Source organism: Talpa occidentalis, unplaced genomic scaffold (assembly GCF_014898055.3).
Source record: "Talpa occidentalis isolate TD23 unplaced genomic scaffold, MPIMG_talOcc4v2.1 talOcc4.5, whole genome shotgun sequence".
NCBI classification, from domain to species: Eukaryota; Metazoa; Chordata; class Mammalia; order Eulipotyphla; family Talpidae; genus Talpa; species Talpa occidentalis.
Genome location: NW_023604861.1, coordinates 57,308,974 through 57,334,301, shown reverse-complemented (window position 1 = coordinate 57,334,301; position 25,328 = coordinate 57,308,974). Strand labels below are relative to the sequence as shown.

General features: G+C 45.7%; 1 protein-coding gene across 2 annotated transcripts in view; it reads right to left on the bottom strand.

Moving 5' to 3' along the window:
* Nucleotides 1-3,635: 3,635 nt before the first annotated feature.
* Nucleotides 3,636-25,328, bottom strand: part of ATP7B (ATPase copper transporting beta) — a 75,124-nt gene continuing 53,431 nt past the window's right edge. For both annotated transcript variants that reach the window (XM_037527254.2, XM_037527253.2), the window contains 12 exons: nt 19,431-19,558; nt 19,169-19,323; nt 18,830-18,964; nt 16,024-16,218; nt 13,910-14,092; nt 12,449-12,617; nt 11,101-11,244; nt 9,761-9,903; nt 7,801-8,004; nt 7,593-7,710; nt 6,469-6,571; nt 3,636-5,959 (listed from right to left, as the gene is read on the bottom strand). In XM_037527254.2, the coding sequence (XP_037383151.1) occupies nt 5,686-5,959; nt 6,469-6,571; nt 7,593-7,710; nt 7,801-8,004; nt 9,761-9,903; nt 11,101-11,244; nt 12,449-12,617; nt 13,910-14,092; nt 16,024-16,218; nt 18,830-18,964; nt 19,169-19,323; nt 19,431-19,558 (1,951 nt within the window). In that variant the 3' untranslated portion in view covers nt 3,636-5,685. The remainder of the gene's footprint in view (nt 5,960-6,468; nt 6,572-7,592; nt 7,711-7,800; nt 8,005-9,760; nt 9,904-11,100; nt 11,245-12,448; nt 12,618-13,909; nt 14,093-16,023; nt 16,219-18,829; nt 18,965-19,168; nt 19,324-19,430; nt 19,559-25,328) is intronic.

Genomic DNA, 25,328 nt, shown 5'->3' with positions numbered 1-25,328 from the left:
CGTCACTGAACATCACTGTGAGCCTTTAAAAATCTTTCTTTTTTTTAATTTTCAAACTTAAAAAAAAAAAACACTAAACTTACAAGAAGGCAGTATGACGCTCAGACACACATGACGATAAAGGAAATTACCTGTGGGTTATCCCAACAGTGTACTCTACATGGCTAAATGCAAATGCAGGAGGCTGTGAACACACTGGGCTGCAAACACAGGTACGAATACACTGGAACTGAGAGACACCCCAGTGCCAGGACTGAATTCCAGCTTCCCACCCTGCCCCACCTCCCACATTTTCATTAAGATGTTTCTTCGAAAAAAAAAAAAAAGATGTTTCTTCGAATTTTCAGACGCATTGAAAAAAAAAAAAAAATCAAGAAAATTTCTGGCTGCAGACTGGGAGGTTGTTTTGGTCAGAGAGACCCCTGGTGGCTCTTGAGCTAAACCACAGTGTCAGGCCCAAAGATGCTTCTCTTGCCCCCAGCTGTCTCCTGGACAGGGAGCTGGACTCCTCTGAGCCTAGTTCCCTCAACGGTGGAAATGGGCCAGTGACGCAAATTGCACTAAACACCACAGTGAGCACCAGGAGAACCCAGCTCACGGCCAGCTCATGTTGTGTGAACATGGTCGGTCACCTGCCCTTACCAATTCATGGCAGGTCCATCCTGCGGTTTCCTACAGCACCTCTCCATGTGGTCGGGGAGTTGATTCACCGTAGAAGGTAAACTTAACCTTACCTTACCTATGGTAAACTTAACCTTACCTATGGCCCCAATGTGGCCAACCACAAAAGGAAACATCCCTCCCTGAAATCATGTTTGCAAGGTTTCCTTTTAGGGGGAATTATGACAGTCTTCACCCCTTTATGCATTTCCAAATGCTTACATTTTTGCTATAAGCTGTTATTAAGTTTATATTAAGAAAAATAGCCATTCCTTTTCAATAGGGGGAAAAAACACTAAATTTCCATCAATTCTTGTTTTCGTCTTAGCCCATGGATGATTTTACATCTGTTTATTCATCTTTTTGAATAGGAAAAAAGGAGACTGGGATTTTGCAGCATTATTTAACATTCTCATATTCTATCCTGTAATTTTAACCGTTGTCATTGTCTTCACACAAAGAAAAACAGCAGACATATAGACATCTCCCTCTGGAATGAGCCTAAACAATGGTATTTACGTCCCTGCCCAAGCTGAGTTTGAAAATGAAGAAAGGGGAGTGGTTTCGTTCGACCAGCTCCACAATACTTTCCCACACACCAGGCTAATCTGAAAAGGGAAACAGTGTCAGCAGGAGTGGCTGCTCAGAGCACATCTTTGGATATGCAGTCCTTGCCTTCTCTTCTTAAACAAAAGGTGCATTTGAGGAATAGTTTTTATGCAAATAAAATTTCTGTAACTCCAGAAGAATTTTATAGCATTAGAAAATTTATCTATTGACATGATTTTTTCTTAAACAAAACAAAAAATCCTCTCTTCTGTAATTGAAATCCTTTTCTAATTGATTTGTTTGATTGACTGAATTTGTTCTATGTTGATTTTTTAAAAAATAAAGTTAATTTTTTGGGGGGCCTCCCCTGGTGTCGCAGCGCTTGAGCGCTGGGCTGCGAAGCTGCCCACAGCCTCTGCAGCGCCGGTTTGATCCCCGGCCGCCAGCGAGGGTCCCACATGGCGCGCAGACCTCTCCTGCCGCCCGCTGCTCCCCTCAGCAGTGTATTTCTTTGTCACTCTGCCTGTTCTGTTCCCGCTCTGGCTCTGGAGAATTCTCTTGCCCTCCTGCACTTCTGACTGTACCCAGTGCTTATGTAAATAAATAAATCTTTAAAAAAAAAAAAAAGTTAATTTTTTATTAATCTTGGTTCCTTAGTAAAATAGCAAAATGTTTTGAGAATCTATTTTTTTTGACATGTTCATTTCCAGATACCTTTTTTTTTAAAAAAATAAAACTAGAATTGCTACATTCATTTATTCAAAAGGGGATCCCTTCACAATTCTTCACTAAGGTCTAAAAGACTGAAAATTTATCAGGAATAGACAGATTTTAGGATTTACTCTGGTATATGTGGAATCATTTCAGGGAAATTTGCTCAAGTTTTAGAAAGCATCTATTTTCTAAGGAAATGGAGTCTCTTCCTAAGATGGCATTAACTCTCCCTTTCCACGGGAGAGGTCTGAGACATGAAATACGCTAGCAAATTGGACACCCACGGCTGCTCTCTAGCTGCACGAGCATATTGAGCCACAAGACAATCACCTCAGGGATCCTACAGAGAAGTTCTGTATGAGGGTGCGAAAGGGGTTGGGGTGGGATCTCGAAATATTATAAAAGATTATGTTACCATGGGGCCTCCCTGGTGGCGCAAGGGGTTAAGCGTCAGCACTATGAAGCAATCCGCAGCTAATGCAGCACGAGTTCGATCCCTGGCCAGGAAGATGACCCACATGGCACAGCAGACCTCTCCTGACTCGCATGCTGCTCCTCTCAGCAGTGTATTTCAGTCAATCCACCTGTTCTGCTCCCCACTCTGTCTCTGGTGAATCCTCTCCCTGCTCCTACTTCTGGCCTGAGTCCCAATTCTTGTATGCATAAATAAATAAAACTATTTTTAAAAAAAGATTATGGGCCGCCCTGGTGGCGCAGTGGGTTGAGTGCAGCACTGTGAAGCTGTCCGCAGCCTCTGCACCGCGGTTCGATTCCTGGCCAGCCAGGGAGATACCCACATGGCCCAGCAGACCTCTCCTGTTGTGCCCTCTGCTCCCCTCAGCAGTGCTTTTGGTCCGTCTGCCTGTTCTGCTCCCCACTCTGTCTCTGGTGAATCCTCTCACCCTCCCGCGCATCTGACCTGTACTCCAGCTATTGTATAAATAAAAAATAAATCTTTAAAAAAAAAAAGATTATGTTACCAGCATGTCTGTGGAGCCAAACGAGGGCAAAGTTCTAAAGTGCTAAAGTGATAGTTTGTGTCAGTCACAACTTTAAAACACCCATTTCCCTTTTGAGGAGTGTTCGTTTAGGCCAGTTGTTCTAACATAGTTATCTCCTTTCACTCTTCAGGATCATGGGGCTCTCCCCTGCCAGGTATTCCCTTTCACTCTTAAAAGCTTCCTGGTTTGGGTGATGTGACACTGTCACCTCACCCTCAGTTACAGCTCACCAGGCCCTGCCACTCCAAGGCGCCCAGGGTCCTCCCAACAGAGCTCCTCATCCAGACTCCCCCACCACAATACTTCAGGGTCAACGAACCCAACACGCAGCCCCAGTGACTGAAATGTGTGCACGTGAGCACAGCCTTTTGTAGACGGTCGTTCTATCCACAGAAGTGCAACTTGTCAGCTCGTCCGGGCCTGTGTCTGGCCTAGCGGGGCAGATGCCTCTATGGGAGCTGCCCTTCAGGGTTCTCTCCACACACCACTGAGGCAGGCGCGGCAGGCATATAGTAGAGGGACTCACGACGCTGGAGCGGGCCAACTGGACACCCTCCGGTTAAAATCCTTTAACACCCACCTCTGGTTAAAATCCTTTCTTTCTGAGCCCCCAAAGGGGCACCAAGCAAAGCCAGTTCCTGGTGGTTCTTGCTGAAGACGGTGCTGCACTTTTCACAGAGCCAGCCAAAGGCAGGTGTATAGATGAATAAAAAGAAACTTTATTCTAATAGAGTATGGAACGTTCTTGAAGTAAGAATTACTCTTATCTGACCAAAATAGATTTCTTACACTTTGAACATCTAACAGGTTATTTTCTGTACAATTATATAAATATTTTCATATTCACATAAACATGCTTATGGTCCTAAAAGCTTCTTGAAAAATCAATACAATTAGATTCTTTAGACAATGATTAGCCTCGTTAGAAAACAAGGAACATTCCCGAGACATCTGAGAATAAAGAGCAGACAACAGGACAGGGAGCAGAAAGGGCAGGAGAGGGAAAAGGAGATTGAAAGCAATAACACACAAACCCCTGCACTTGAGTTTTACCAGATGAGTAAGACCCAGCAAAAACTAAACTATATGCAAAAATGGAAACAAATCAGCTAGGGGGAAGGTGAGATGACTGGCTGGTCAAGTTTCACTGTCAGTGAAACTTGGATGACTCTGTCCTGGCAGATGTGTCCTTCTAGGAGCAGGGGTCTTTCTCTTGTTTTTTCTTATCAAGCAAACTGCTATTCGAGGTGGCAGCAGAGATAGAGAAAAGACTACAAAGCCCACAGCCATAGATTCTGAGCCTTGTTCTGGCATGCGCAGTGGCTGTGTGACCTAGGCAGGACCCGAGCCTGTGTCACTGCCTGCTGAACAAGGACAGTAATGTCTACTTTGCTGGTTTGCTGGGAGGAGTAGTGGCAACTTACAGAAAGTGCTGACAATGTCCCTGGAAAATAACTGATAATAGATAACTAAGATTATTTTGTATGTGTGACTTTACCCAAGAATTTATTCAGATTCTATAGTCTACTCACTGTGGTCTGTCAATTACTACTGATTTCCGAGTCTAAAACTGGCCCAGTCCAGCCCCTCCAATGCCAATCACAATGAAAATTAGAAATAGACTTTCCTTTAGGACACTGTGGCTGCTCCTCTTCTAAGACGCCAGCTCAGTATGAAGATGTGGAGGTTCCCAGAGGGGCCTGTGATTCGGGTACCATTGTCCCCCTGGAGTGGCACCATACAAGGGGCACCACTGGACTCTACAAGGTGACAGTCACACAACAGACCATGTGATCTAAGCTCCTAGAGCCACATGGAGGCTCCTGCATCACACGCCTTCCCCAAGGGGCACCTGTTTCAAGCACCACAGGCCTCCTGGGCCCAAGCACTTGGACCCACAGGAGGCCAGATTCTGGACTCTCAAGTCTCAGGTTCTGAGATGCTCACTCCAAGTGGGCAGCGTGAAGGAGCAGCAGCCCTCCATTCTGTGCAGTAAGCAGCTATGCCTCACGGAGAAGGGAGAAGTGGCACATAAGCAAGAACACTCATCAACTGGGAGAGCAGCGTGGCAAGGTCTGTGGCTGGGTGTGTGAGTGAGCAGATTCAGACAGCAGCACACACACGAGCGCCCTGGGAGAAGGGCCTCAGAAAGCAGCAGGGACATGAGGCATCAGTCCTGCCCTCAAAGACGACAGGGATCCCCAGTATCACGGACACAAAAGGAAGAGATTGTGCCCGCAGAAAACAACAGGTGCACTTGAGGTAAACCGTGGTCTCAGATACGTAATGCATATGGGCATCATCAGAAAGAGCCCAACACTGAGCCCAACACTGAGGTTTCTTTGATGAGTTCTATAGAAAGGCCCAGTGAAGTTTTTGGTCCCGATGAGATTTTCATTTCACATGTAATCACCCCTAATACTAAAGCAGAGGTCTGTGAGGAGGGTTGACTCCTCTCCTCTTCCATAGTCCATCAAGGCTTCCAACAAGCTCATGCCAATGGCACAAGAGGGCCAGGATGTCTGATGCTGGTGCCAAAAGGTATCCGAGCAGGGAGGTCTCACCCAGGAGCCACATCTGGATGAGGCCAGGCACTGCAGAGGGATGACCGGGAATAGCCAGGGAGTGGAGTCCTGGCTGAAGAGGGACTCTGCCCACCTTCAGGCTGCTCACTGGGATTGCACTTGCATGGCGTGAACATCATCCATGGGGAGGGCCTGGCTGCTGCTCAGCTAGGAGAAGCCTGCATCTGCCTGGGGTTTCAGATGCACTGCTCCTCATCCCTGTCATTCAGCAGCAGAGACCACTTGTCCCCACTATCATCAGCCATGGTGGTGTGCCGAGACAGTTTGTCAGACCTCAGGGAAGACAGTGACACCTGGCTGATGTAGCTGACCTGGTCCCAGGCCGTGGCCCCAGGGGAGTCCCGGCGCCGGTCATCCATGCCAATGTGCACGCTGACCTGGGATGCAGTCAGGGGCTTCATGCGGCCGTGGGCCTGGGCCTCATACCTCTCCTGGTCAGGCTTCCTGTAGCTGGAAAGCAAGAATCCAAGAGCATGTAAGCCATTCTAAACACACAGGCTTTTGGAAAGTCTAAAGAAGGCCTCTCAGCCAATTCTTTCGATAACATCCCGTATCAAACCTCATGGGTTTTAAAGGAAAAAATACTGGACTCCTCAGGTTCAGCTCTAAGTTACACAATTCAGAAATTTCTGTCCAAATGCCTGACATTTACTTTGGTTAAATGAAAGCATGAATAAACAAACGTCTTTTTTGAATGTGTATATAGGAGTAGTAACACACAGTGTAACTGGAACAACGAAGCACGTGAGGACCATTCAGCGGAAAATGATTTGCTGATCCATCATTATACAAACACACACCTGGCTCCACTTGGGCTGCGCCAGTCTGTGCCTCAGGTAGATACGCCGGGAACCTGAGCCCAGCACACACTCACTGCCAACCCGGAGCCCAGACCTGCCTGTGCATGCAGACTGAAAGGCCTCCTCCCCTGGGGCCACCGCCACCACACGGGGACTCACCACTTGAGCTGCAGCGATGAGAGGACCACAGACACAGAGGAGGCCGCCATGGCCGCTGAGCCCATCCACGGCTGCAGCACGATACCAATGGGCATGAAGACACCTGGCCGAGGGGAGGAAAACACTCACACCCAGCCCAGAGGAGAGGGCAAGGAACAGGCCCCCCTTAGCTGCTCACCGTGGCGCTCCCCCTCAGGTGGCTAAGAAAGCCCTGCTGCTGTGTGGCAACCATGTGCTTGCAGTCTCTGAACTGGACGGTCTCAGAGCTGGGCAGCTGGGCAGCAGGGCTGCCGTCAAGGGGTCTGGGGCTTCTCACCCTCACTCTCAGGAGGAACTCCAGGGGAGCTGGGAATCTCAGGGTCCCCAAGGTGCAGTGTGGGGCAGTGGCAGGGCAGGGGGAGCCGGAGGGAAAGAAGCAAAAGGCATAGGGAACCTGCTGTGCTGAGGCACCTCAGGCCCATCAACGACACACTGTTAATGACAACAGGCCCTGTCTCTATGACCGTCTCCCTCAGGGCTTCAGAGCACCTTTCCAAAGGGCAGAGAGCCACTCAGCACAGCAGGGGGAGCTGAAGTGGGAGAGTCATGTTTAAAATCTTTAGGTCTCAGGCCCTATAGAAGCTATTCCTTGCAAAAGTGTCTGGATTTTTCCCTATCTTGTGACACAAGATTCAACAGGGGAGAGAGCTGTCACACAGCAGACCCATCTGTGTCCATGATCATTTCTGAGAGTCAGGGCAAAAGCCTGGCTGTCTTAATTCTTAAAGTGAGGCTCTGAAACACTAATCACTGTGCCTACTGTGTAGCAGGTAGTTTATACTGTTAATAATGGTTAATTTTTAGACTGTGAGCCTTAATAAATGGTTCAGAACACAGGGCCACAGTAAGTTAACAGTCAAGCATCTTGGCCTGATTGTCAGAGAACTAGAGGGAATGATGGCTGGGTTGTCTCTGTGACTTCTCATTTACCTTAAGAGACTGGCAGAGGTGAACACATAACAAATGAACCCATCTTAAAGTGTCTCTGGTCAGTCAGCCCGTGAGGTGGGCTAGTCAGTAAGTTGGGCAGGAACCAGGCAGACAGCTAGAAGCAAAGGTAAGAGAGCAGGTAAGAGCCGCCCTACCTGCCGCAATGGGTATCCCCACCAGGTTGTAGATCAGCGCCAGGACCAGGTTGAGGCGGATCCTCCAGACGGTCCTCTTGGAGAGGTGAATGCTCGCCACCACGTCGAGCAGATCATTCTGCAAGACAGGACAAGTGAGGAGTTCTGTCCACGCCCTTGCGCTCCCTAACCTGGCCCACAGGGGAGGATGACCAAGGGCCGTGCTCACTCTGATGAGGACGACATCAGCTGCCTCGATGGCGACATCTGTGCCTGTCCCGATGGCAATGCCCACGTCGGCCCGGGCTAAGGCCGGGGAGTCGTTGACTCCGTCTCCCACCATGGCGACTTTCTTCCCTGCGTTCTGCAGTTCCTGGACCTTGGCCACCTTGTGAGAAGGCAGCACCTCTGCAAAGACTTTGTTGATGCCAACCTAAAAGGAAAGGAAAACAGCATCCCAAATAAATAAATGCATGACCACGCCCAGTATCAGCCAAGGACAGTGAATGGCTGACTGCGAGTCACCTTTCTCCCCTCCCCTCAGCCTCCAGGTCCAGTCAGTGATGGCAAATTCCAGGTCACATGGCCAATCCACTTTGCCCCATCCCATGGTCCTGCAGAGGTTTAGGCTCCTGCTACATCCAACCTCCCCAACTTTCTTCTCCATGTGTCATCCAGTGGTCTTTCCAAAGCACTAATCATCTCATCATGGTACTCTCTTGCAGTCCTCCAAAATGGACCCCACTTCACTTAGTACAACATCCTGACTTTTCGTCTGCTTCTTGAGGTCCCTCTAGCCCTTGCTCCTGCCATCTCCAGCTCCCACACTCAGCTCCCTGCACTCCCTGACTCACTGTTCCCCAAACCTCCCAGGCAGCCTGGCACTGCTACTCTGTCCTGGAAACATGGAATCTCCTCTCTCTATCCCTCCCCTGCTTTTTTCCTCTCACCACTCCTGACTCAAGCACCATCTCCCAGGGAAGGCCTGGGACAGACTCTGATAGACCCTGTCAGGCCAGGAGCATGTTATGGGCTCCCACATGTTCCCTGCATGCTTCTGCTGTAGCTGCAAGCACATCATTTCTACTCTCCCACTGGTCTAGCCTTCCTGCAGGATCATGAGCCTCTCAAGGGTAGGTGTCCTCTCCACTCCTTTCTGTAGCCTGTTGCATGGGCTGTGCTTATAGAAGTACTAGCTGATGATGCACAAGTTTTACCCAGGAAGAGGGTACTCAACAAGTCCAGTATTAGCAAGGAAGGCCTTGCAGAGAGAGGTAATGCTGCTTTCCGCATAAGAAAGCATTTCAGGGCCTCCCCAGTGGCGCAGCAGTTGAGCGCTGGACTGCGAAGCTGCCCACAGCCTCTGCAGTGCCGGTTCGATCCCCTGCCGCCGGCGAGGGTCCCACATGGCGAGCAGACCTCTCCTGCTGTGCCTGTTGCTCCCCTCAGCAGTGTATTCTTTTGTCAGTCTGCCTGTTCTGCTCCCCGCTCTGGCTCTGGTGAATTCTCTCACCCTCCCGTGCTTCTGACTGTACCCAGAGCTTGTATAAATAAATAAATAAATAAATCTTAAAAAAAAAAAACATAGCATTTCATTTTCAAAAGCAGACTCTTATCCACACATTTTTTTGGTGGAGGGAGGTCTATAATTTTCAGGAATTCACAGTTGAGCCATTGCCACATGAGGAATCAGGTAAGCATGTGGCAAGGTTGTCCTCACAGCCCAAACTTAGACTCCAGGGACTGAGGTGCTTTGCGTAGGACCCAGGCATTTTTCTGGCACACCAAATGAGGAGGGCTGAGCTGGCAAAATATCCCTTTAACAAAAAGCTATGGGGTTATTTCAACCCTCAGGCCATAATTCTCCCCCTACCCCACCCCCATTGCAAAGACTGGAAAATAGAGAATGCTGGAATAGCTTCTTCCATAGCTGCAATCTGTCATGCATGAATCACAGCATCCAGGGACCAGGACATGATCTTGCAGCAACAGCACAGTGATCTTGGGTGCTACACAGCCAGGAGAAGAATAAAGCTCATGCAGAGAAAAACACCGGTGAAGGGAAGACCAGAAGCAAAGCTGAGCACTAGAGGCACTGGGGCCTTTTTTTTTTGTTACCCCCAGACAACTACTTCTGTGAGCTTAAAGTCCCTTGCAGATGTCCCCAGCTCCCGGCACCGGGCCCACACCTGTGTGGCAATGGCTCTGGCTGTCTTCCGGTTGTCCCCCGTGATAAGAACCACATCCACACCCATGCTCTTCAGCGTGTGCACAGCCAGGGCAGCTTCCGGTTTGACAGCATCTGAGATGGCGATCATGGCACAGAGCACACCTGAAGGAAGCAGCACAGGTAAGGGCACACCAGCGCAGCACCGGGCAGCCCGGGGGAAAGCAGATTGAATGACTGGGAACAGTTCTTATAATATCCTGTTTCAAGCAAAAAAAAACCCTGAAGGCCAAATTAGGATAATGGCTGACTTCATTTTCTTCTTTAGAGGTCTTGGAATTTTCCAAATTTTCTACAAGGAAAGTCTATTACTTTACAGAGTACCTGACTCACAATAATAATATAAGTTAGCTATTAAAGTAGGATAAACAACAACGTAACTTTGAAAAGTGACAACTGTCCAAATAGCTAGAAAATCAATCCTTTTTGTCTCTTCCTACTGAAAAATTTTTGTGGAATTTTTTTTTCAGGAATGTCTAGATACTGAAGCAGGAGGCCGTGGAGGCATGACGAGAACAGAGAGGTGAGGGAAGTACAAGCGCCTTCGGTTCCGCCAATCCTGATCTGATGAGCTGAGGGGACTGCGGGTTCACAAGAATGTAGATTTGGTGGTAGGAAGAAGAAATGAAGAGAATGGGGGAACAGGATGTATTTGGCAGGAACATTCAAAACAGAGCGACATAAATTATGATTTCTGATTTGCCCAGTTGTACATGAGGTGGCAGAAAACAACAACTAAGCAAGATTCTAAAGTAAATTTTTATCTCCCTGCGATGGAAGGCCCGAGAGATAATCCGAGTACTGAGACACATCATCTCGAGCAGCAACGCGTACACCCAGTTCTATAAACCAGTGAAAAGTTGCAGATCTCATTAAAGGCAGTCTATTAGGTTGCTGGAAAAGTGATGATGCATTTTTTCATAGAAAACTGAAAAAAGACATGATTTTTCCGACAACCCAAGATGATTAAACCTCTCAGAAGGTGACTTGCTGTTTTGTCTGCAGTGCTGGAGAAGGATGACTCTGAACCGCCCACTTACACAGAAGCAAATGATGATGGTGAGGACAATTCCCAGAGCAAGGATTCAAGGACAGAGCTGGCTCCTGGGTGATGATGGAGATAACAAGAAAGGGGCCCAGGACCGAGAATGAAGTGAAACGGAGGGCAAGGCAACCTTTTAGAAATAGAACTAAATTTAGCAGAGAGGAAGAATTTTTTTTAAGGGAAGAATCTATTTTTGCCTGACATTTCTAACAAACTTCATTTTTTGAGAGCAAAGAAAGGCGTGAGCAAAGCGATACCATCAATAGCCACCAGGATGGCCGTCTGGCCTTTCATCTCGTGATCGGCCATAGTGTCGCTGATGTCGCTAGAAATGGTTAAGCCATTGCGCCTCATCCATTCGCGGTTTCCAATCAGCACGGAGAAGGTATGGGGGGCCACATCTGTTTAAAAGAGTATGTGGTTATTCCCAAGTTGTCCAATTTCACTCTGAGAAAGAATTAAAAAACAAACATGGGATTCTTTTAAGAGCAAAACCCTCATTTAACCCTTCTGAAAAACCAAAACCTAGTAAATGCCTCTCAGAACCCCATCCTTAAAGGACCAGGAAAAACAGTATAACTAATATGTAGTGAATTAAAATGGGGCATTAAAAGATAATTATGCTGTATGTGTGAATATGTTATAACGTAAGAAACATGATACAGTTCCTTATTTGCCTTTCAACGTACCTGATGAATTTTTTTCTACAGGGATTAGAAGCAGTCAGTTATCTGTCTAGCACCAAATGCTGACTAGATTAATCACTGCTTGGTATAGGTGACCAAGGTGAATCAGCAGTTAGTCTATATCTACGAAATGTCTAAAAACTATACCTCCTGAAAGGCCAGTCTTCACCCGTCACCTTCTGACTGTGTGTGCTACTAACGTAGACTGTCACTCACAGACCAACCCGTAGATGCTAAGCGAAAGGCCGGACAGTAGATTTACATCACTACAGGGTGGCAGATGGCTCCTAACAGTGCAGTCAAAATCAGAATTTAAATACCAACACATTAAAGAGAAAACACTAAACATAGGTTTTTGGGTTTGGGGCTGGGGTTCCCACACCCTTATGCTGATAGCTAGCCAGCTGTCCTTAGAAAAAGAAAGGCCCTTATTCAGAAACAGCTGTCAGCCCACCCAGCGGCCGTTCTTGGCTTGGGCACACCATTTCCATCTGCTGTGCCCGACTGCTGCCAGCTCTGTGCATACTATGCAGCCATCAGAAATCCACCACATGGAAGCTTTCCTGTTTAGGAAGAACAAAAGTAGAATTTCCATCTGTCTACTTTGTAGCTTATGAGAAGTAAAACTAACTTGGAATAAGAAAGAGGGGACTCAAGATTATGAAGTAGAGAAGCAATACTCTATGAATTTAAATAACATGCTACTTTTGTCTGCTGTTAGTGTCAAAATTGAGATGCATCAAAGAGAGAAACTGCAGGTTTTCCAGGGAAGACAGGCATGTAGGGCACCTGCCGTGAGCCACCCTTGTCCACAGCAGGGACACACAGACGGTACTCCCTGTGGAGCACCGTTTGGCACACCACCATCTGAGTCAGCCCAGCCCAGCTCCTGCAGCCACAGACACAAAGGCCAGGGCACCTGTTTCCGCAGGAACACTGCCAACCCCGTTCAGGTGAGTGGGCCGCTCGCCCAGCGGGTGCTCGCTGTGGGCCAGGATGCCTTCCACGCTGCTAACTTTACAGCCAATTCCACAGCCTGGCACTGACTGGAAATCTGTGCAGTATCCCAAAGTCTCTGTCCCGAGTTCCTGTGAAGGAAGCAAGGAGGGTAAAAGACCAGAAAGCAGGAAAGTGAGCTGAGGGAGAGTTGGGAGGGGACAGCACCTACCAGAATTAAGAGGGAAGCAGAACTGCTGCAGGGAAAGGTGAAGAGACTATTAACTCAGGAATAGAGACATTACAATATTAAATTAAACAGCCTAAACTCTCTCCTTGGTGGATGCTTTGTGACAATGTACAGTTGCAGGCCAGAAAGAAGAAAGGCACTTCACCTTCAGTTATGAGTGTGCAGGTATCAAAGAGGAGAGATATTTTTGTGCTGGAAACAGTTTCATGAAAACAATGGGATAGATGAGTGGTAAGAAAGCTCCTCTGAGATAACTACCATTCACGAGACCCAGGGAGGAGTGGTGACAGGCAGAAGAAACATGTGAGGGCTGTTCTTACTTGGGTTAACAAAACAGCAAGGGAGGATAACTGCGGGTGAAGGTAATTCTTCCTGAAACATCAGCAGGGTGAGATGTGGAATGACAGGCTGTCTGACCTTACACGAGACAGAACATGAAATGAGATTTCTGTAAGAGTCCTATCCAAGGAGAGTTGTCAATTTTTTTTTCCTCCAAGCATCCATGACACCTTTCTACATTTATTGATAATTTTTTTATTTATTCAGGTCATTTAAAATTTTGGGGGGGGCAATATTGTGGCACATCATGTTACCTCAAAATTCAGATTGAAAATAGAAAACTAATAGGCCCTTCTATGGGGGAGAGATCAAAGAAATAATGCTTCCTCATTAACTGTGCCAAGACTCCCCTGGCCCCTGAGCTCACTTCTGCTGCTTTCTCTCCATCTCATGTGCTCCCAGTTGAGTGGATTCACCCTCCCGCACTCCTAGTATCCCATTCATTTTTGTATCCCTTTGCACTAACTGCACATAAAGGTCTGAATTTATGCTCTGTCTCCCCCCACTGACCGCCTGCTCCCAAAGGGCACAATTCACATCTTACTAGTTTTTGATGTCCCAAGCACAGATGCTCAGTAAATGCTCAAGAAGACTGTTAACACTGAACTGCTCTTGTGATGATCTGGAAATGTGACAAGGGACCTATCAGTGTGAGTTGTAGCTCCGCCAGCCCTAGACCACACCACCAAGGCCTCTCAAAGGCAGCTGACACAGGTGTGCCAGTGGCAGCCAGGCCAGAAGGCATGTGAGAAGGAAGGAGCGGGGAAGCTTCTAACCTACCAGGGAGCAGGGCAGAAGAGCAAGCCAGGGAGGAGGTCTGAAGATTGAGGGAATGAGCATGCCAACTCTACATACCTCTTTACAGTATTTGGTGACTGCAACACCCAAGGGGTGCTCACTGCTAGCTTCAGCCGTCCCCACTACAGCAAGCACCTTCCTGAGGGGCAGTGTGGCCATGTCCACAAGCAGGAGGACCCGCATGACTCTGGGGACCCCATGGGTAATGGTGCCAGTTTTGTCAAACATCACCGTCTTTATCTGCCAAAACAACAACATCTTGGTCACTGCAAATACAAATGAAAGGGGCTATGAGAGTGCACCAATCTGGAGACAGGACTTCATTCAATCCACCTCAAGCAGACAATACTCCTTGACAGCTCAATAACGTAATCCTCTGCAATTAACCCTGGGTCCAACCACATCTATGCAAAGACATTGCTTCCCTCTTTGCTCAAAGAAAGTCCATACTGTGCTTAACCTTCATCAGGTTGGACCAGAAACTCCCACTTTGATGTAAAAAAGATTGCATGGTATGTCTCCCAGACAGCAACATGGAACAGATTTCTCCTTGTGTCAGTCAGAACCACAGCCAGAAGAGTCTGCCCATCTTCCTGCCTGCTGATGTCTGGACAGCCAACCACCGCTTTATCTGGCCTGCACAGTGCAAAGCCTATTGAGAATAAAATTCTTAAACTCTAAGTTCAAGGAAGACAGGAAGTTTCCTTGGCCATATTAACAAGTAACCACCATCAACCCCACTTAGCTAATGCAGCCCTGAACAATCCCCACCCATCTATGCTCAGCCAGAGGGCCAGGCCAGCACTAAGCCCCCCTGCTTCTGAAAGTCCACCAGTCTCTGAACCCCATACTTCTACGAAGTCAGCTACTTGCTGGGTTCACACTATCTCACCAGCACAGTTCACCTTATTTAGCAAACAACAGTTTTTTGTTTCCAACGCTAAGCAGTGGACTCTTTGACATACAAAGTGGTCTTCCTCCAACAATTCTTCTTTCTTTTTAGTCCAGCCCTCACGCTGCAGCCAGAATGATGTTCCCAACAAATAACCTAGTTATGTAGACACTTTACACCCTCTGTGGCTCCTTGTTGTTCTGGGTTAAGTTCTGCATCTTTTGTAAAACCTTGAAGGCACACCTTTCCCTTCCATCCTGTCCTCAAGATTCATCTGTCAATTTCTGTATGACTTTCTTTTGGTATCTCATTTATCTATTCAGCAAATAACTGTTGAGTGCTGGCACTGGGAAAGATGCTGGGGATGAACCAGTGAGGAACAAGTTCATGGTCCCCCATTGGAGGAGTCTAGGATGAGGCATGCAGCATATCTCCCCAGGCTGTTCCCATCACCAGAGCTCTCTCCCCAAACTCTGGACTGGCCAGCTCTTGCTCAGTTGTTAGGTCTCAAATTAGCCTTTAATTTTCTCCCCTCATCTCCAGTCCAACACAGACAAGTCTAGGTTAGGCCCTGGTAAACCGCACAACCCACACTCTCATAGTACTGGTTAATTATTGACTGTTTTCTGTCCTGCTCACTAAATCATAAGCACCTTGACAGTCAAGGACTGTGACCATTGCCAGGGTCTAGCAAGGACTCACCCATAGTAAATGATCAACAAATTCTCTAAATAAATGGAAAGGTGAAAGGTCAGGGATTGGTACGTTGGATCAAAGGAAGACCCTTCACTAGCAATGTTTCTCACTATTCTACTCCCCAAAGTCACAGGACCCCTCTGATAATCACATGAACACAGAGTCAGTTTTTTTCTCTGGAGCTTGACTACATAGGCATGGAGTCTGGCTTCTCAGCTGCAGACAAGTTACCTTGCCTCTTTCTACTACAGTTCCCTTATCAGTAAAATAAGAGTAACAAGCATCCACCTCAAAGAGTTGTTGATAACACCTAACCAATTAATAAACCATTTAATTCTGTAACTATTAAGTGTTGCTGCTGCTATCATCACTATCAGTCCAAGTTTTTTGTTTTACTCACTTCACAATGTTATCTAGAGCCTCTTTCAGGTTTTTCTCTTAATACCAAGCTGAAACTTTTTCCATTAGATACTTTTTCCATTAGAACTCTCCAAGTTTAAAAAAAGTAATAACCAGGTAGTACATATAGCTATAAAATCATCCCAGCTGAGACCCATGAGTCAGCAAGGAGCACAGAACCAACCTTGTGGGCCATCTCCAGGGGCTTGCCTCCCTTGATGAGGATGCCATTTTGGGCGGCCACCCCAGTGCCCACCATGACTGCCGTGGGTGTGGCCAAGCCCAGAGAGCAGGGGCAGGCAATACACAGTACTGTGATGGACGTCTGGAATGCAAACCGGATGATCACCTCTGCCTGGGAGATATGCTTGTTAGGGATCTGAAAAGATGAAAGAGACAGAGGCAGGTGTAGTTAAATGAGAAATCGCACTGAATTCTAATCATATGAGAGTATTGCAGTGCGGGCAGCGGGACCTGAGCTGGCCTGATGAGTGGGTGTAGGAAATACAGAAGTACTCTGCTCTGCTTTGGTGATAGCACATGGTTCACTCCCCTCGTGCCTACTGCAGTTTTCCAACCTGATCCTACTGGCTTTATTCAGAGAAAGGCATTATGAGCACAGAGTCACGTAAAAATCATTGATAGCGGAAAGAGCATAGACTCTAGAACTGGACCACAGAGGTCCATATCCTGGCTCTGACATTAATGTAGCTTCTCTGTGTCTGTTTCCTCACCTAAAAATAGAAATAATGCTATCCATCTCACAGGCTATTGTAAAAAATAATGAGATAATACACATACAAACACAGAGATATATTTAATACAACACCTGGAATAGGAAAGGAGTCTAAGAAATTGTAATGATAGGATTATCGTTATTTATTAGTCATTAGTATAAAGCATTTAAAAAATGATAGGTCTCCAAAGAAATCAAGGAATAATCACACAGTTGGGAAAAGAAATGAAGATATTTATCACAGTGTTCTTTGTAATGATAAAAAACTGGAAACATGCAATAGGGAACTAGTTCATTAAATTATGAGTATGGTATGCAAAATGGAATGTTCAACTGCTGTCTATCTATACTAATTGACATGGGAAGATGCTAACATCACTGATAAAAGAAAGTACAAAATGGCATGTGCTACGATTTAATAAGTACAAAATTAACTGCTTTATCGGCATATGGTCTCGGAACAACACTAGAAAGATGTTCACCAAAGTGGAAAGAACAGTTACTTCTGGGTATGAGATTTGGAACCATCTTTATTTTCCTCTGTTTTTCACTATTATTTTCTTTGTAAACCCCAAACAAAGAAAATATGTGTCTTCTCTGCAGTTTCCTGGGGACATCTATTGGTATTAATTATTTGATTCTGAGAAGTTATCTTGGTTTAATTTTCAAAATGGCTGATGACTCTGGTATACAATCAAGAAATCCTACATTCACTTAATTATAGTAAAAAGCATAGTTTCTAAATCAAGGATATAGAACACAATCTCTTTAACTACACTTTATTCTTTGATTTTAAGTTTCTAAAGTAGCAATTTTAAAACAAGATAAATTCTTAAAGTCATTGGATTGTCATAGGAACAGTAGGATTTAGGTAGAGGGACATGTTGTTTAACATGCAATTTTTAGAGATAAAGATGGTGTGTGTGTGTGTTTTTAAAACCCAGTGAAATTCTTGTCAAAATAAAACCTGACATTCAGATGAGTCTGGGTGGACTCCTAGAAGTTAACATGAACGTGGTGCCTACAAATGATTTTATATAGCAGAGTGATGAAAATATCTTAAAGGAACATGCAGTACCTCATTTGCCAGCATCCTCCCTGATATTGCAGATAAAAACAAACAAACAAAAAAAGCCAAAGTAAGATGAAAAGGCAGGGAACAGCAAAAAGCGACACATTCTTATTTAGGACTGAGTCTTCTCACAGCTACAGGCCAATGAGCTGTTCTACCACAAAAGCAGAAATTTCAGGCAGTGGTCTTAATGGCCACTGGCAAATTCTAGGGATACTGTTAGGGGTTACTCTTAAAAGCACTGAGGTCTCCTTAAATATCAGAAAGTATTTAACATGGACATTTTTCATTTTAAAATAAGGAATTTGAGGGAGAAACTGACATCAAAAAATGACATCTTATTAAATGAGGCGCACCCTAAGACTATATAATTTTAATTATGGGTAGAGTATTTTTTTCAAGAAAAAAATGATACAGTCCCTATTTACAGTTTCTTACTCTATGACTCTATGGTAAAATAAGGTAAAACATAGTTCCATTCACCAGTAATCAAATACTGCCTTAGTAGGCACTTAGCTTTTTAGGTAAATCAAGGTTTTTCAACCTCAGGTCTATTGACAGTTAGTGCCAGATCATTCTTTGTTGTGGGGGTGTGTCTTACAAGTTGTGGGATGTTTACAGCATCCCTGGCCTCTACCCTCTAGATGCCAATATCTTTTATATTTCCTAAGATAGTATTCTTCATCCACCTTTTATACTCAAACATGTCTAATCCATTGCCTCATATATAATATTTAAACATATTTAATTATTAAAAAGCTATTAGCAGTGCCTAGGAAGCTATGAGATTGAAGATAGTATTGATGGGCATAGAGAACAAAATACATATTTTCCTTAAAATCTGTTAAATAATATTATCATGCCATTGAAACTGTGTGAAGTGACCTTTTTTGTGTGCACCTTAGTCTCAAAAATGGCCAAAACTACGTAGTGTAAATGTTTTCCTCATTACAACTGAAAGTCGATTGCAAATGAGGGTCTGAAATTATCTAACTGGAAAGTAAAAGTACAGTGACTGATTGTCCTACCCTAGCTAAGGTTTTGCTGCCAATAAGCAAAACAAGTAAATAAAATGTAATGGGTAATTAAAGTCCAATGAATCTAAGACATGAAAGAATAGGATTAATGGCAATACATTATTTATTAACACAATAACTATACTGCCCAAAGCATTCAACTTACAGGAAAGTATTTCCGAACAACATCAAAATCGATAAAGCCGATTATAATCCATACCACCAATGTCAAAGTTGAAATGATGATGATAAATGGGACAAAATATCCACTAAACCGGTCAGCCAGTTGCTGAATAGGTGCCTATGGAAATAAAACACCAAGAGAAAGGGAAGTTATAATCTACAAGGAAACAAACACCACAAGTACGGAATTCTTATTTCCCTTATTAACAACATTGACAAGTTAATCTCACCTCAATAAAGTCTGCCTGATTCTACAGAACTCTTGGAATTATTTCTAAAATGAGGACATGAAGTTGTATTATTTTTTAAATTTCTTCATTACCTTTGACATCTGAGCCTCTTCCACCAGTTTCACAATCTGAGCCAAAGTGGTATCATTGCCCACATGGGTGGCATTAATGAGCACAGAGCCATGTGCATTTATGGACCCTGCAATGACTGTGCTCCCGGGCTTCTTAGTGACGGGCATGGCTTCTCCTAGAGAACAGAGACCAACCACCACATATCAAGTCCAGTCAGCATTCATGTGACCTGATAACTGCTGAGACACCCACCAGAAGGGAATGCAAAATGAGTCACCTAACCTGTGATGAGGGACTCATCAGCCATAGTGTTGCCTTCCAGCACTTTCCCATCCACTGGAAACTTTCCCCCAGGGACAACTTTGATGATATCACCCCGCTGCACCAGTTCCATGGGCACTTGCTCCTCTCTGCAAAAAAATACCACTCAAGTTACTCACAGGAGCTCACCCTCCTGGTCTGTCCCCCACATCAGGTTCTAGACAAACTGTTGGACTACTGAGACTATACTTGTTTTACACCAACCAGCAGTATTTGTCTCATGCATTCAGTTACAGACTGAGTCAATATTCACTTTGCAGCTACTGTACTAGGCACTGGGGACATAGCTGTGAGTAGGACAACAAAGAACCAATCCTCATGAAGTCAAGTTCCGTGAAGGAAACTGACAATAAACAAGATGGTTCCAGGTATCAAGTAAAGTCCACGATGAAAATAAACAGGATGACATCACCGGAGGGCTTCTTTATGTGGTGGGGAGGAAGAGAGAATTGGGAAAGGCCTCTCTCAGGACATGACATTTGAACTGAGACCTGGGTGACAACAGAATTCAACGTGTGGGGGAAAGAAAACTCAAGAGAGAAAACAGGCTCTGGGGAAACAGGCCCTAATGCAAAGGCCCTGGGGCAGGCAGGAAAGATGCCTTTGAGAAACAGAAAGAAGCAGAAAGGGTCTGACCATGTCAGATCTTGCAGAACAGAGAGGGGGCTTTGGGTGGACGGTGTTTGGTAGGAAAGTGATACTAACTGATTCATATTTTCAAGTCATCCCCTAGCTCTTGCAGGAGAATAGGCTGTAGGGGCAATAATAAAAGCTGAGAAGAGTCAGGCTATTGTGGCAGTCCAAGACAGAGGAGGCGATGGCGTGTCAGGTAGGGAGTTGAAAAGATGAGACTGGCAAGTGAGGAGGTCAGAGACAGAGAGACACATCTGAAAGTTGTCACATATAGATGGTGTGAGCTTACCTAGGAGTATAACTGGAAAAGAGGAGCCCCAGCACTAAGCCCCGGAACACTTTAAGATTTGGAGGTTAAGCAGGCGGGAGGACAAGTCACTGACGCAGGAGGGAAAGGGGATGATGTGCCATCAAATGAACCAAATGCCACAGACACTGCCACACAGATGCACACACATGTGAAACCCATCACGCTCTACACTTAGGATTTGTCTACTTCAGTGAATGTGCATATGTTAATAAAAAAGAAAAAGAAAAGACTTTAAGAGAGAGAGAAAAAGGAAAAATGTTGATGAGAGGCTGCCATGAAGATTAAAAAAAAAACAATGGTCAGATTTATTTGATGTATTTGGCAAAAGCAATGTCAAAAATTCATGGAGGCTTGGGCCTCCCTGGTGACTCAAGGGGTTAAGCACCACACCATGAAACAATCCACAACCTCTGCAGCACAAGTTCGATCCCCGGCCAGCCAGAGAGAAACTCACATGGCACAGCAGATCTCTCCTGTCTTGCCCGCTGCTCCCCTCGGCAGTGTATTTCGGTCAGTCTGCCTGTTCTGTTCCCCACTGTCTCTGGTGGATCCTCTCACCCCCCACATCTCTGGCCTCTACCCCAGCTCTTGTATACATAAATAAATAAATCTTAAAAAAAAAAATTCATGGAGGCAGAGGGGAAGGAGAAAGCATCTAAGATCACTTTTTTTTTTTTAAGATATATTTATTTATGCATACAAGAACTGGGGTACAGACCAGAGGTGTAGGGGGTGAGAGGATTCACCAGAGACAGAGTGGGGAACAGAAAGGGCAGACCAACTGAAATAAACTGCCAAGGGTTACAGCAGGCGAGTCAGGAGAGATCTGAGCGCTGTATGGGTAGCTCCCTGGCCGGGGATCAAACTCATGCCGCAGCGGCTGTGGACATAGGTTGAGTCTTAACCCCTTGTGCCACAAGGGAGGCCCTAGGACCACTTTTAAAAGAAGTGCTGTGAAAGGGAAGAGGGAGCAGAGTAAGATAGGAAATTGTGAATTGTTTGCTGGAGGGATGATCCCAGAGAGACAGAGAGTAACGTATAATGGAATGAGGAGAACAGAGTGAGAAAGCAAGAGGGGGCATTAGGCTTCGAAAGCATCTCTCTAACAGCATGACACAGACCCCATTCACTTCACTACATATTTAACAGGGGCTCATGAACAAGGCAGAGGAGTCAGAGGAGCAGGCACATAGAACAGGCAGGGCTCTGGGGCTATTCAAACATCCTTTTTATTCTACAATTACATCTAAACTATCACAGAATGTACAAAAAGTCATCTTATTTGAGAAGGGAAATTAAACATTTACTGAGTACATGTACTATATAATTTTCTCTGTTTTATTTCATTGAATCTTCCCCAAGCATATGAGGTGATATGCTTGTAGGAGAGGCACAAAATCAAATACCCATGCCCATTTCTTTAAATGTTGCTGTGCATAAATATGTAAAACTTTGGAACCAGCATGTACAGACAGAGATGTTAAATATTGCATCAATATTTTCTTTTTTAAAAACTTCAGGAGCATCCTCTACATAGTAGTGAGGATTCAAGAACCTGTCTATGTACGAAGGCCGCCACCTCCCTGCAGGCTCATGTGAGCACACGCTGCTCTGGCCGATGCCAGATCCCAACACTAAGTGCCATGTGAACCAGTGAGTGTGCCAGGTGCTGGGACACAGCAGTGAGCATGACAAGATGGCCCTGACCTCAGACGCTTGGGGTCCATGTTACAGTGCTGGCCAGTCCCAGGACAGCATGTGATTTTGGGTCAAACTTGGTTCATTGCCACAGTGTCCTCCTTTCTACAATGGTGGTTTTAACTGAGATGAGGCATGTCAAATGCTCAGCAACACACACAGCTGATGTACAGGAAGTGTCCAGGGAATATGGTGGCTGCTATCACCTGATGGATATTTTCACTACCGACTCTGTAATAGGCACTGGGGTTACGAACAGGAAGAAGAGGAGCCTTCCTCTCAGGAGGTTACAGCACAGGAGCAGAAAGCAGACTGACACATGCAAGTTCAATAATGGCCAGAATAAAATAAAGGTAGTACTGAAAAAGAGAAATCTTTCAAGGGAAAGTGGGCACAGGCAGTGTCCTAGAGTGTAAGTCTGTCTGGGGCAATGTGGTAGACAAAGAGACAGGGAGATCCCGACATCTTGAAAATATTCTCTGCTTCTTTTTAAATCTCCCAGAAAGGTAGGTCTCTGCTTGACAAGAGAAGCCTGTGTCTGGGGAAGCACTTGCTCATTTCAGAAAAGAGGACTCAGAGGGCTGACAGGCGGAACCTTATCCTCCCGAACAACCTAACTACTAAGCTCTAAATGCTTGCTCATAGGGTAACACTTGGCACACTCGACTGGTGGAGTGCCTTTCTAAGAAATCTTTAGTAACGCTAATCCTGCCTAATCTAACTTTGAATCTCCCCTTTGATCTGAATTAATCACATCTTTCTCACTCTAATGAGCTTAATTTAAGGTGAATAGCACTTCATGGGAGACATGGTGGTTTGTTCTGGGGAATTCCCAGCAGCATTTCTTCTTCAGAAGCTAAATCCACCTAAAATGCCAAGTTACAGAAATACATGCCACTGAAAGACAATGTCCCCTGGTATTTCTTCAGCTTTAAGTGTTTCTACCTCACCTGTCTCCTCTTCTCTATTCTCTTCCCTCATCTAACACAAAGCAAAATAACAAAGAAAGAACATAATAGAATGGCCACTGCCTAGAAATAACTTGCAATTTTGTTTCCCCAATTATAAAAAACGTAAGACTTCAAAGTGGGAGACAGGCAGGTCTTTTAATGTTATAAACATGAGTTTATTTACACACGAGTGTAATTTATTTCTCTAACATTTGACAGTCGTACCATTCATTCCACGACAGCACCCACCTCACAGGGTAGTTACTTATCACAGTTAGGTAACTTATGTGAAGTGCTAAGCAGTGTAGGTGTCTGAGGACCACCATGTTTATGTTCCAGGTGACAGAGGGACTGAGCTCTCTGAGCACTGGGGAGCAATGAGCCAGGTAGTAGGGGGACAGGAAAGGACATGACATCCTTGCTGAGACCTGATGAACAAGGAGACAAGTGAGCTGGAAGGAAGAAAAGTATTCAGCAAGAGGAATGACATGTGTGCACAGAGGCACAGGGAGAAGAGACCCTCTTTCTGAGAAATGCCAGTAGGCAGCTGGGATTCAACAGAGGAAGGACGGGACAAGAGACACCCGGGGCAGACGCAGAATCCTGTGTGTCCTTTGAGAGAAAAACACAAGACAACAGGGAATTGCAAGAGGATTTTCAACTACAGAGTAACACAATTAGAGCTATGATTCCAAAATATCATTGGTTTGAATGTGGAAAAATATTTGGAGGGAGACAAGGCTAGAAGCAGGTCATGAGGAATCTGCTATACTTTAGGGGAAAGAGAGTGGTGGCCTGAGCAAGAGTGGGGGCCGTGGGAGGGGCACCAAGGTCATGGAGCTAGAATCAAGAGGATGGAGCCTGGGTATATGCAGGGGAGGGAAGGCAGATGCCCAGGGCTTTGCCTTGGAGTGGGCATGTGATGGGTCATCCACTGAGACAGACGGGTGCTAGGGGAAGAGAGGCAGAATATAGAAGGGCAGAAGATGGGAAGGCCACACACAGGTTGACTCTGAGACTTTGTGAGCCAACCATGAGAAAGAGTCCAACAGGCTGAGGTCTGAGGTGGGTATGAAAATCATCTCCACATTTGGGTATCTGAAGACATGGGGAAGAGATGTACCTAAGACATACCAAGACAATAGGGCCAGCCCTGAAACCCCAACAATCACACATATTTAAGGAATGAGGTGAGCGAAAAAAGTCCATGAAAAAGCCCACAGCAGTCACGAAGGAAGCAAGGGCCAGCAAAGTGAGCTCACATGCAGATGCTCCATTACCCATGACTTGAGGTGAAGAGAAAGGACAGGCGTCTCCAGCAGATAGATGGAGGGACAGGAATGAGTCTCACTGAAAGGCACAGCTGAGGAGTGAAACTTGGGAGGCCTTCAGAAAGTGCCACAGACCCCTCCACACTCGGCAGCACACCTCATGTTACAGACTGGACTCCTTGGGGGTGGAGCCAGCAGCCTTGACCTGGGAGAGAGGATATGACCAGGGCTCCTGGTCCTCCCAGAAGCCAGAGCACCTTCTCAGGAAGGTGGGGTAAAATCCCCACCCTGTTTGACAAACATAACTAATGTGCTGCAAATATACAGCCATCTGAGCCAATGTCAGAATGAACTCTGGTCTTCGGGCTCCTAGCTTAAAAATGGTAATTTCCCCATCATGACAATTAATAACCAGGCCCATAGTGTCCATAACCCCAAATCAATCACCCCCTTTGGAGAAGAAATGAATTATGACTGATGCAGCCCCACATTCCTTTAGCAATTCATCAGGTCTGTGCATCTGACAAGGTGCCTGTCTTCTTGCAGAATGCTCTGCCTTGTGGTTCACCCGATCAGAAGCACTTCTGAATGACAGAGGATAGCTGCGGCTGCCCAAGACTCTATTCAATGCTTTTATACTTCAGAAACTTGTATGTCATCAATTTATAAGGAAAAAAAAAAAGTAACCCAGATGCATAATTACAGCAGGGCCAGCAAAGCAGTTGGGGGCGTGAGCACCCACAAATGCCACCAGCTATGGCACACCGGTCCTCTGACGGAGGCAGTCAGGGGGTGGCTGGGAGGGTAGCTCTGTGTCTCCAGGGCTTCAGTCCCAACCTGTCATGGACCTGAGCAAGTTACTTCGCCTCACTGAACTTTAGATTCTTCCTAGCAAAATGGGGATTATGACAGCACCCACCTCACAGGGTAGTTATTTATCACAGCTAGGTAAGTTATGTGAAGTGCTAAGTAGTGTACCTAGTAGACAGTATTTCTC